This window comes from Schistocerca cancellata, chromosome 4 (genome assembly GCF_023864275.1).
Source record: "Schistocerca cancellata isolate TAMUIC-IGC-003103 chromosome 4, iqSchCanc2.1, whole genome shotgun sequence".
NCBI classification, from domain to species: Eukaryota; Metazoa; Arthropoda; class Insecta; order Orthoptera; family Acrididae; genus Schistocerca; species Schistocerca cancellata.
The window spans coordinates 755,209,638-755,223,236 of NC_064629.1; the positions used below are offsets into that span (position 1 = coordinate 755,209,638).

At 37.6% G+C, this 13,599-nt stretch overlaps 1 protein-coding gene across 1 annotated transcript in view; it reads left to right on the top strand.

The window, feature by feature from the left end:
• The window catches only part of LOC126184487 (uncharacterized), a 514,130-nt gene that overhangs the window by 319,857 nt on the left and 180,674 nt on the right, over nucleotides 1-13,599 (top strand). Inside the window, exons 14-15 of the mRNA XM_049926880.1 lie at nucleotides 122-260; nucleotides 8,088-8,209. Of these exons, the coding sequence (XP_049782837.1) occupies nucleotides 122-260; nucleotides 8,088-8,209 (261 nt within the window). The remainder of the gene's footprint in view (nucleotides 1-121; nucleotides 261-8,087; nucleotides 8,210-13,599) is intronic.

Consider the following 13,599-nt stretch of genomic DNA (forward strand, 5'->3'; position numbering starts at 1 on the left):
CCAGATATGGACAAAACCCTTGATGTCCACATTGTATAATTTGTGTATCTTTAGCAATTTTATATAAACTTGAATGACAGTTACGAATGAGATTTTAATGTAATTCAACTTACTATTTAAGGTGCTACTTGCAATGTTCCCTGGGTATATGAAAGATTTATTAGCCGAGAACTTCGGGGGTTTGTCAATGCAGCCTATCCAGGAATAAGCAAAATTGAGTGTCAAGAAAGATGTCTAGAAGAGAGATCATTTGTGTGCAGGTAACTAGATATCATTTTCTTCCTTTTTTTAAAAAATTAATGACATGATTGTTTCATCATTACTAATACTCTGCATCAAATATGAATTTTATATATTTGTTGTTGAATCCATTCAAAAGCAGAGCACTTAATTTATAGATTTATAGAAATTAAACCAGTCACACACTTGAAGTTGATTCAAACACCATAGTTCAAAATACTTAGAGTGAAAAGTTAAGCCATTCTGGACAATGTGCTTCCATCTTATTTGATAGAGCATCACACTGACATGGTCCAGTTTTCCTTTAAGGAACTAATATATGATTAGTAGAATTCTTGGGTTCCACCTGGGTACATCATAAGTTTTCCACTATGTTTTAGCACACAGACTTATTGCCATCTTAAGGTGCTTCCTGATGAATGTTGCTCCACCCCCTTTCATTACTCTGCTCCTGTCACTCTCTGTGCAGCCTCATGATGGGTAGTGGGCTGCACTGTAGAGAATAAACTTAGAAAAGATCTTAATTTTGTCACAAAATATGCAAAAATGCTTGAAAATTTGGTAAGAAGAGTGAGTGAAGCAAAGCAGTTAGTCCTATTTCTAAAAAAACCAAAAAATACACATTGGAAAATAGAAACAAAGCCTTTATTCTCACAGACAGCCATGGTACAGCTATAGCTGAAATTATGAGTACTAATGAAACAGGATTCAAGGTAACAGGCATAATCCAACCAGGAGCTCCACTATTTGAAGTTTTAAACATCTGTAAAAAATCCCTGATGAGTGGTAGCACATGTGTGATAATTTTAGATGCCAATGATATATACCACAATGAAACTAGCTGTAGTGTGAAACGTTTAAAGGAAGTAATCTGCAAAATGCCTGAAGTTAAATTTTTCATTGTTAGTATTCCTCATAGATACGATCTCACGGAAAAATCATGCTTGTATACTGAGATTATTACTGCCAACAGACTTTTCGGCAAGATATGTAGAGGTTATCCTAATGCTACATATGTAAGGATAAATAGTGATTGCAGAGAGAATTTTACAAAGCATGGTCTTCACAGAAACATGAAAGGCAAAGAAGCCATCAGTGCTGCAATATTGAATGCTATCAAAGACTCTAAAGTAGTGCAACACATTATCACACTGTCTTATAAAAAACTTATTGTAGTATCAGCATCAGTGGAATCAGAAAGAGCCAATGTCCCTCAGTCATTGAGAACAATAGATGAATCTTCTACATTAAATGAAGAAAAACAATCTGTACCTGCGTCTGCAGTGTCTCCCAGTACAACAGCCACTACATACAACTCACCAGAGCTGAACCATTTCTGCATCTCACACTGCTCCACTAGCACTTCTGCCTCAGTAATAGCCACATTGAAACCTTTACTAACTGTTTTTGTGAAGAACAAAAGCCAAGATGCATGAACTTTCTTGTCTTTAATATACTTATCTTCCTTTCTTCGTGTCTATTTCAAAACAGTCTGCAGTCTTATGCATTTCAAAACAGTCTGCAGCCTTCTACATTTCTCATGCATGCACCCTGGCTATTCACTTTTATGTCACATGTTACTACTTATGCCTTATCTGTAAAATATAAACAGCATTAGTGATTTAATTTTACACCTTAAGATCATGGAGGACACCCACAATTATAATTTAACTTCCCACATAAGCTATGAAGGGGTAGGGGGCTTCAAGAAGTAAGTTACACATGTCGTCCTTCACTTAAAACCATTGTGCAACAAGAGTGCGACATTGTCAGATGGGATTACATTTTTCTTGGTTTCCTGCAGACACAGTTCTGCTGCAGTGTGGATAACAGGTGCATCAGAGTGTGGGAGTGAAATGTTGCAACAACTAGAAATGTACTCCAAAGTTGAAGTATGTGGGACAGTGTGATTCTTGTGGGCAAAACATCAAAATTGCATGCAGATTCAGCGTGGAATTTGGACCAAAAGCAGTGTTACACATACAAAGTGAAAAAATGCCAACAATTTTACCAAGGCTGCCTGGATGTGGAAGATGCTGATTGAGAAGGAAGGCCGTTGACATCAATACAGATGACATGTCCATACAATCAAGGATTTGCACCAGTCACAGATTTTCTGACTTTGAGAACATGCGTGCAAGAGTTCTAAAATAGCCCCATGACCAAGGAGCAGACTTTTATCACCAGGTAACTGAACTATTGGCAGAATGTTCCAGCTGTCATTTGCAGAGACTTGGAGACCATATTGAAAAATAGTGTCATGTATCTGTGTCATTTATGAAGTGTAGTGTAGCTTTCTATTACTTGGCCTGTCAAAATAATGAGTAACTTACTTTTTGAAGTCACATCATATATATGTCATTAAGTGTTCTTCTGAATAACCTACAAATGATTTCATGTACAATTTTTCAGAAATAATGCCATGTAATCACTTTTGAAGGGTTGCTTTAGCATAAATAACAGCTATCTGGGCTCTAGATATTTCAGTGTGGAAAGTGAAACTTACAAATTGAATCCAGTTTCAGTTCTTAGCTTCTTTGCTGACAACTCAAAGGTAGTGTGCAGGTACTTTTTTAACCTAACTGTCTAAAGGTGCTAAGTTTTTGCAGGTGACATTTAAAATAACAGTTTCCAATGAATTCATTATATTTATTTTCTTCTAGACACATTTTATAAAAAAAACTCTTCCTAGAAAGAGGTACTACAATATTTTACAGAAAATGACACAGGACTGTCTCTACATAAACAAATGAATTACTAATAATACAGTTAGCATGGTTTCTGCATATGTATAATTTAAAGTTTCATATGTGAATATTCTCAGAAAAACAGTTTTTCATATTGTAGAAATTTTGTAATTAAGATTTTAATTACAATAGCAGCATACACTTTTATAAACAGATGGATTAGAGCAATTAAACCATGAAAATAAAAAATTTGCATATTTTACTAAAAACTTCTAGAAAACATAAATTTTGATGGCCAATTATTTCTGAACAAATTAGTTTTTCTTTTTTCTTTTACAAAATACAGTGCTTGCATGCAGGGAGATAATAAGATTTTTCTTATTTGGTATATGGCAATTAATTACTGAAACTTTTTATTTTGTGTAAATTTTTGTAATATGATTTGTTTACCATTTCCTTTCCAATTGTATGTCTATAGATAAATGTTTTTAGTGAAGTCATTTATGTGACTCCAATCAACAAGATGAAAACAAGGTACTTAATAATAAAATTTAGTTCATAACTTTTTAAATAATATTTTGACAATTCTGAAGAATTATGCGTTCTTCATTTCATATTTTGCAGAATGTATAAAAGAAATCATTACTAATTGCATAGACATTTACTATTGTTCCCTTTTATTGTGTTTATTTGTTCCAAATGAAATGAATAGGATGATGAACTTTGCTTGAGAAATGCTATATTTACTTATTAAATCAGTAGTGAAAGGAATGCTCACGTTAATTGCTGACAATTTTCGGACATCTGTATGATATTGTGCAATTTTTGTTTATCATACACTTCATACATTAAATTTAATGAATTCACTGATGCTTTACAATACAAACAGTAATATCTTCCACTGAAGCATTTCTGTTCATTAGAATAACTTATCTTTTTCTTCATATCCTTGACCTTTGATTAAAACTTACTGGTAGCTAAAATCAATAATTCAATTTATTTTTGGAACAGATACTTGCATAATTAACATTAATTTTGTCTTCTCATTTTTACAACATAGCCATTTACATTGAAGCTCCATACATTTTGGAAAGTGATAGTAAAGTACACATTTGGTTCTATATTGAGACTTATTATCCTTAGCAACAACATAATACGACACGCCTTGATGCAGTTTGATCAATAGATGATTTAGAGTATCCACAAATTTAATAAAAAAATTGCTAGTGAAGTGCACCACAGATTGTCAATAACTGATGAAGAAGAGAATGAAAAGCACTGACCCTGGTAATGAAGGTGTGCCTTTGGCAGCAATACTGCTGTCGCTGCCAATGACATCATGCCCTGCAAGACTGGTTTAACCTAAGCAGTGTGTGGAGCCAGAATACAGCCTCCTGACCACAATGCTTTATGTAACATATGCTGGTGGAGATGCCATATCATTACCAGTGCCTTTTTCTGTTTGATATTTTTTATTCTTCATTTCTGATATTGTGTCCAAAATTGTACATTTGAAAAAAATAGACAAAATGTGTCCCAGGGTGTCTTTTACAATATCAGAAGACGGTAACATGACTTATAATAGGTGTGATGGAAGAGCTGTGACTGAGCTAATACACTAACACAGAAAGATTTTTCTACTTCAATTATGTTTTGGCATTTCAAATGTCTGACTTGTACTCCTACCCTGTTCGTGGTCATTGCAGTGATTCCACGAACAGTGGCAATTGCAATGGTACCACCGAGCGAGGTGGCGCAGTGGTTAGTACACTGGACTCGCATTTGGGAGGACGACGGTTCAATCCCGTGTCCGACCATCCTGATTTAGGTTTTCTGTGATTTCCCTAAAATCGCTCCAGGCAAATGCCAGGATGGTTCCTTTGAAAGGACATGGCTGACTTCCTTCCCCATCCTTTCCTAATCCGATGAGACCGATGACCTCTCTGTTTGGTCTCTTCCCCCAAACAACCCAATCAAATTGCAATGGTGATCTTGGCTTGTGAATCAGTAACATCTTTGAAAGAAATCTGATCATGCAATTTCTAACTTAACCCCTGAGACAAAAAAAGTCCATGGATGTAAGACCAGAGGCCTAAAAGACCAGGAGCTTGGACTACTTCTGTCAATCCAACATCCAGAAAAGGTGTTATGAAAGACAGATCTTACTTTAAATGACTAATGTGGTCATGCACCAGCTTGCTAAGAAAAAGGATGTGAGTTAACAGTTGGTTAATCAAGATACAATTCAGAAATTCCAGTTTGGACTTCTTCCAATTATGTAATCTTTTCCATGTGAGACACTCCTCCTTCTACAACTTTGTCATTCCTGAATAATAACATTTTTGTCAATGTGCTAAATTATTTCATGAACTGGTTCACCACATATCTGAACTACTTCCCAATACAAATACCTCAGAATGTCACAGATGAGAACTTCAAACAGTGGAAAATCCAGGATGGAATGTAACAATATTATGAAAAGGAAAGTTGCTGCTCACTATATGGCAGTGACGCTGAGTCGCAGATAGCACGCGCGCATGCACACACACACACACACGCACACACACACACACACACACACACACACACACACACACACACACACACACTCATGCAAATGCAACTCACACACACATGTCAGCAATCTCAGACATCTGTAGCCACACTGTGAGCAGCAGCACCAGTGCATGATGGGAATGGCGACTGTGTGGGGTTAAGGAGGAGGCTGGGGCAGCAAGAGGAAGGGATAGTAGGATAAGGGTAGTGGAGAGTGCAATGCTGCTGTAGAGCGCATAGGGATGAGATGGAGAGGGTAGGGCAGCTATTTGCAGTCTGGAGGTTAGATGGATGGCAGGGGAGGGGTGGGGAGAGGGGGTAGTGGAAAAGGAGAGAAGTAAAAAGACTGGGTGTGATGGTGGAATGAGGACTGTATAGTGCTGGAATGGGAACAGGGAGGCTGGATGAGTGAGGACAATGACTAATGAGGGTTGAAGCCAGGAGGCTTACAGGACCATAGGATATATTGCAAGGAAAGTTGCCACCTGCACAATTCAGAAAAGCTGGTGTTGGTGGGAATGATCCATATGGAACAGGCTGAGAAGCAGTCATTGAAATGAAGGATGTCATGTTTGACAGTGTGCTCAGCAACCAGGTGGTCCACTTGTTTCTTGGCCACAGTTTGTCGGTGGCCATTCATGTGTACAGACAATTTGTTGGTTGTCATGCCCACACAGTGGTTGCAGCTTAGCTTGTAGATCACATGACTGGTTTCACATGTTGTCCAGCCTTTGATGTGATAGATGATGTTTGTGATCGGACTCTAGAAGGTGGTGGTGGGAGGATGTATGGGACAGGTCTTGCATCTAGGTCTATTACAGGGGTATGAGCCATGAGGTTAGGGGTTGGGAGCAGGGATTATGTAAGGATGGACGAGTATATAGTGTAGGTTCAGTGGACGGTGGAATACCACTGTGGGAGAGGTGGGAAGGACGGTGACCAAGACATTACTTATTTCAGAACACGATGAGAGGTAGTCAAAACCCTGGTGGAGAATGTAATTCAATTGCTCCAGCCCTGGGTGATACTGAGTTTACAAGGGGAATGCCCCTCTGTGGCTGGACAGTGGGAATTTGGGAAATGGTGGGAGACTGAAAAGATAAGGCATAGGAGATTTTTTTTTATAAGGTTGGGAGGATAATTACGGCCTGTGAAAGATTCAGTGAGACCCTCAGTATATTTTGAGAGGAAGCTAGGCTGTATGGAAGAGACTTCTTGGTATGGAACGGGTGGCAGCTGTTGAAGTGGAGGTATTGCTGGTCGTTAGTAGGTTTGATATGGACAGAGGTACTGATGTAGCCATCTTTGAGGTGAACGTCAACATATAGGTAGGTGGCTTGTTGGGTTGAGTAGGACCAGGTGAAGCAAATGGGGGAGAAGTTGTTGAGGTTCTGGAGGAATGTGGATAGGATGTCCTCACCCTCTATCCAGATCACAATGATCTCATCAATGAATCTGAACCAGGTGAGGGGTTTAGGATACTGGTTGTATAGGAAGGAGTAAGCAGGTTGTTGGTTTGGAATGCATTGGGCATTGGAAAAGGTAGTGTTTAATAGCAGTAAGACCATGGGCATTAGGGATGTTAGTGTAAAGGGGGGTGACATCAACCTAGTCGCCTCTCCCATCATGCACTGGTGCTGCTCGCAGTTTGGCAACAGTTGCCTGAAACTGTGATCATGTGTGTGTGTGAGTCGTGTCTGCATGAGTGTGTGTTTGTGTGTGTGTGTGTGTGTGTGTGTGTGTGTGTGTGGTCTATTTTTGATGAAGGCCCTCCAGGCCAAATGCTTTATTTGTGAGTCTTTTTGTTGTGCCAATCTGTGACTCAGCATCTCTTCTATATGGTGACTAGCAACTTTCCTTTTCATAATATTGTTACAAATGATAACTTTTTCAACAGCAACTCCTAATGCCACAAAATCACTTCTCATGGGAGGGGAGGAATGTCGTGCACCTTATCTCAGTGTAAAACATATAAACTCTATTTTGTGTGCTTCATATTTTAGTTACCAGAATACTAGAGCACTAAAATGCTGTCTCAGTTTCATGTGCCTATGACTCACAACCTTGGAAAATCCAGGATGGAAAAATGACAATATTATGAAAATGGTAGATTGCTACTCACCAAAAAGCAAGATGTTGAGTTACAGACAGGCACTACAAAAAGACTACTAAACATGTTAGCTTTCAGCCAGAAGGCCTTCTTCTGAAATAGACAACATACACACACAAATTCACACAAGCACAGCTCACACGCACATGGTCAAATGTCTGGCATTCTGTTCTGAGCTGCCGGAGTTGACGGTTATGTGCATGAGGTGCGCTTGCTTGTGTGTTTGAATGGTGTGTTTCCCTTTTTCTGATGAAGGCTGTGGTCAAAAGCATTGTGTAAGTGTCTTTTAATTGCGCTTGTCAACAACTTAAAATGTCATTTTTACAGTAAGCAGTAATCTAGCTTTTTGTGCATTGTTGATATTCCTACCTGGAGTTTCCATAGTTCGATTTTTTGTTTGGACAGTTATTTGTTATCAGTAACATCACAGTAAAGCTTTTAACCATTTTTAAAATCAAATTATACAATTTACATGGCCCATTCATCTTTCACAGATCAATCACATATAATTATCTAAGGAAAGAGTGTCGACTAAGTTGTGAAGATCGTTATACTCAGCCACAAGCATTCATAGTGAACGGTGACTCTGATTATTTGGAGAATCAATGTGCACCACGTGAGTACACTTACTAGTAGTTATTTAAGACTAATGCTATTAGTGCTAGTCACATATCAATTGATATTGTATTATTTCATTGTATTGTTACTCCTGTCTCAGCCTTGTGTCGTCTATCTTGTTATTGTCACATCAAAGTTACTTTAAGAGCCTCCTAGGTGGATGTTCATATTGAGTGATAAAAATTAAACAACATGTTGACAAATAATTTGTAGTAGCTCATAAGATGCATATAAATAGTAACAGTGCATAAGCACTTTGAACTATATTTTTCTCATGTTGAGAAATATTTTGTACAAAAATCTTATTTACCTTTACTTCAAGTAAAATGTGCATAGCTAAATTTTCAAACATTGTGAAAGATCTTATCTTATTACACAGTGTATACAGTATAGCTAGGTTAAGCATAAATATGTCTTAGTTTGAAGCTCTTGATAATCAGATTAGGATGTAACAATTTGTAGGAATATGAAATGGAATTATCGCATTGGCTCTATAATGGGTAAAGGAGGCGACAGAAGTCTGACTTGACAAAATACTGGAAAATTGATTAGTCTACAAAGAGATTGGGTATGAAAGACTTATGTGAACCATTCTAGAATATTACTCAAGTGTGTTGGACCCATTCAGAATGAGACTGCTCACACAAAATGATAACCAGTTAGTTTGACTCACAGGACACTATCTTGAAACCACTGTAAAATCTGTGTTTGATGACACTTTGAGATGGACATCTTCATGCCTCATCCTCAGAAGCACTTGTGCACTGTTATCATTTCTTGGCATGGACTCACAATGGATCATGCAATAATGCTTCTGACACCATAACTGCAACCTGAGGCTATTTTATTCATTATGATTACTGTATGTGGCTGCACTATCACCAACAACAATGATGGGTAATGAAGATATGGATAGTCCATGCCAAGAAATGGTAACTGTGCACAGGTGCATCTGAAGATGAGGCATGAGGCTTGAAACTGATCATGTAATAAAATCTGTAACACCATAACTGCAGCCCAAGGCTATTTTATTTATTGTTATTCCTACTTACAAAGTTTCAGAAACCAGTATTAAATGATGAATCTTAGAATATACTACAGCCACCTGAGGGACAGCAAATAATTATCAAACTAATTACAGCAAGCACAGAACCATTTAAGCAGTTGTTCTTTCCCTGCTCAATACTTAAATGGAACAGGAAGATACACTAATATGTCATACAATTGGAAGTACTCAGGTGTAGATTTGGGGTATCTTCTCACTTTGAAAAAGGTACCCACTGAGTGATTCATTCATTCACATTGTGTTCCTCAAATCCCTTCATGAATAAGGTGATACTGAATGAGTCAAGTTAGAAATTCACAGACAAAAGCAGGCCCTGAAGGCTACTTCAGTAAACTATTGCACAAAATGCAAAGTAATTTTAGTGATTTCAGAGGTTGCCATCATTTGTTACATACTGAGAAATTTGAAACATAATACATACATTAATGTTTTATGGGATATATAACTTCAAGTACATTTACTCTGAAAAAGTATGGGAGTGGCTAACAAGGTACTCACTTACTTCATTTTTTAATAGCTGCAGATTTCCAGTTTCCTGTTTGATTTCTGTTGTCAACCTATTAAAGTTTTTCACACCAATACATAAAACTACCTCCTCTGAATCTTAGATATGGATGCAGGTCACATGGAAATTATTTTTAATTCAACTGTTGTGGTTCTGAATTATCTAGTTCACCCTGTATTCAGTATTATTATCAACCAAAAATTCTACTATGGAGTAAATGAGTATAAGGATCTTGAGGCTTGTGAAGAGGCTTGTGCAAGATGTACAGCTATCAACTATACCTAATATTATTTCTGCATATGTCTGTAAAGTAAAAATTTTTCTTCATAATCCCAAAGATTATGTTGTAGGATAGTTTAGAGAGAATGTATGAAAATTACTCTAGCTATCCTGTCTGCAGTTCAAAACAGTGAGAGAGGTTACCAAGTGCAAGGCTGACAGAACATAATCTTATCAATGTGCTGGAACCACATCAGTTTGTTATCTGTCTGGATGCTTCAGAATTTAACACACGTAGTTCATTTAGTGTGTATCCACTGGTCTTCCCTCCTGGCAATCTTGAACTAGGCAGTATTACAGATATTTAAAGCAAATTCAACAGATATTTGTTTTAATAAACTGGCTGTGATCCTCTTTCAGTTAAATGTAGCACATTCTTCATTTAAAGTTTCATGATTATAACTTACATAAATCTTGCTTGAGTCTGCACAGATCTACTTTCATGACTGGCAAGTTTTCACAGATTGACAAAGGTTCCTCAGACTTGCGTTTCGTAACAGTAACTAACTGACTGACTGTGACTGTCTGTGACTGACTATGGTACTGTCCAATTTATAAGCTTGCCCTATATGTGTGTAGGAAATTGTCTACACATTATTTATGAAATGGCAAACTACAACTCAACTTCAGTAATAGCATAGGACACAGGAATTACAGATAACATTTATACTCAGTCAAAAATGAAGTTTTTTTTTGTTTAATAGGTATTGTTAATAGGTAAAGATCTGGTACTTACGATATGCTGATGACACAGCTTTGTTAGCATCATCCGTAGCTGAGATACAGGAAATACTTACAGAAATAGATAAAGCTTGTCAGCATTTTGGTGTCAAAATAAATGCCAAGACAACTAAATGTATGTCAATTGAAAGAACCCCAGGTCAAAACGAGTCCCTAGTGATTCATGGTAGTAAAATTGAGAAAGTAACCAAATTTAAATATCTAGGATCTGTGATGAACTCGAAACTTGAATGTGGTGAGGAAATTAAGATTCGCTGTGGGATTGCCAAAGAAACATTCCAAAAGCTACGAAATGTGCTGATATACACAGTCATGCTGCTCCATTTGAGAATAAGGGTGGTAAAATGCTATGTTATCCCCATCCTACTCTATGGAGCGGAAACTTGCTCAATTAAAGCAGTTTCTGTAAAGAGATTAGACGCAACAGACATGTGGTTCTTGTGCCGATTACTAAAAATACCATGGATTGAGAGAGCGAGCACTGCTGAAGTGCTGCGTAGAGCCAGAATGGATAGAGAACTAATAAGGATACTTAAAAGAAGAAAGGCATTGTACCTGGGGCACATTATGAGAGGAAAAAAATACGAACTTCTGCAATTAATTCTAGAAAGCAGGATAGAAGGAACGTCCCCACCAGGTAGAAGGAAGCAATCATGGTCACAGAATATCTTGACGTGGACTGGCATCAACAACTTTGTAGAGCTGGTTCAAGAACCAAGGGAATGCTGCCTGTGAGCAGCCGACGCACTACAAGTGGCACCAAGAAGAAGAAGATTAGGTATTGTTTAAATAATGTTTATCCTGGATCCATTTTTGTAGGGCAGCTTTTAAGTGTGGAAAGTTTTCCCTAATTTTCTATTAAAACCAACTTAGATTATTTCAGAAAAAAAAAGTTCAAATGGCTCTGAGCACTATGGGACTTAACATCTGAGGTCATCAGTCCCCTAGAACTTAGAGCTACTTAAACCTAACTAACCTAAGGACATCACACACATCCATGCCTGAGGCAGGATTCGAACCTGCGACCATAGCGGTCGCGCGGTTCCAGACTGAAGCGCCTAGAACCGCTCGGCCATACTGGCCGGCAAAACTTTACACTTACCCTTTTTCTGTCAGTAGCAGATAATTTAGGTTTGAACACTTCCTTCGCAGATAGTTTACAGTTCCTAAGAAAAACCTTGCAAAACAAGTTTGATAAAGTTCCTCTTCATCCTACATCTCCAGAAGAAGTTTTCAATGTTGTTAAGTCTCTTAAAAATAAATGTTCAAGTGCTTATGATTAAATAAGTAGAAAAATAATCCAAGGTTGCTCAGCTGACCTTAGTAGTACACTGAGTTATGTATTGAATGAATCTTTTCTCATTAAAACTTTCCCCGAGAGACAGAAACATACTATTGTCAAGTCTGTCCACAAAAGGAAGACAATAAATTAGTAAAGAATTATTGACCCATCTCATTACTGCCAGTATTTTCATAATTTTTTGAGAAGATAATGTGTAATATACTCTGAAAAAAAAAATTAGTACAGGAAACCAGACTCAGTAGCAAACAGTTTGCATTTCAGAAAGGACTGTCAACTGAACAGGCTATATTTCCTTTGACAAATCACACACTAGAAGCAATAATGATTACCACTGGGAATATTTTGTGAAGTAGCAGTTGTTTGGACTGTAATACCCTAATGCAAGAATTAAAAATTTTATGGGATAGGAGACACAACAGGTCCTTTGTTTATATCTTATCTGGACCAGCCCATTTACCGAAAAAGCACCCAATGAAATAGTTGGGAACATCAACCCATGGTTGAAGGCAAATGGATTATCATTGAAGACTCAGTACACATAGTTCAGTATTTCTCGTAGAACTCCACATTCTATAAAAATAATATTTTTAAACAATGAAATACAAGAAGTAGAAAATGTTAAGTTCTTTGGACTAGAGAGAGGTCACAACTTCAATCATTAATCTCATTGCTATTGAAGCATCTTGGTTCTCCTATGTTTGCAGTATGCATTATTACTGTTATAAATGATTTAAAACAAAGAAACTAGTTTATGCTAACTAACTCTGTCCAAACAGGCCTTGGAAGGCCCAACAGTATGCACTGACTGCTGTGTCATCCCCAGCTGATAGGTGACACTGGATACAGATATGGAGGGCATATGGTCAGCACACTGCTCTCCAGGCTGTTGTCACTTTATGTGGCTGGAATCACTACTTCTCAGTCAAGTAGGTCCCCTATTGACCTCACAAGGGGTGAGTGCACCCAACTCACCAACAGCTCTCGGTAGCCTCAGACACTCACCCTTTCAAGTGCTAGCCAAGGCCAATAGTGCTTAACTTTGGTTATCTGACAGAAACCAGCATAACTGCTGTGGCAAGGTCATTGGCAGTTTATAGTGTATATATCAACTTATTAATGATGTATGGAATCATTTTCTGGGGAAACAGCTTTCCAGAACAATATTTTCAGAATACAGAAACATGTTAAAAGAAGAATTTATCTAGTACCAATTGTAGAGCATTCTGTGGACACAACTCAAAAACCTTGGTATTTTGTTAACTGCTTCACACTATTACGTATATGATCCAGTCACATTAATGTGACCACCACCTATGTTTGATGTCCACATACCATAACCACTTACAAATGGTAGCTGGCAGCACTAGCAGTGGAGGATGTATAAAGCATTTTGGGGACTCGGAAAACAATGCAGTCATTGTCGTAATGTGGAAACAGAGTGATTTATCTGATGTCCAAAAGGGTATGATCATTCATTTTAGGGCCAAGAGTCAA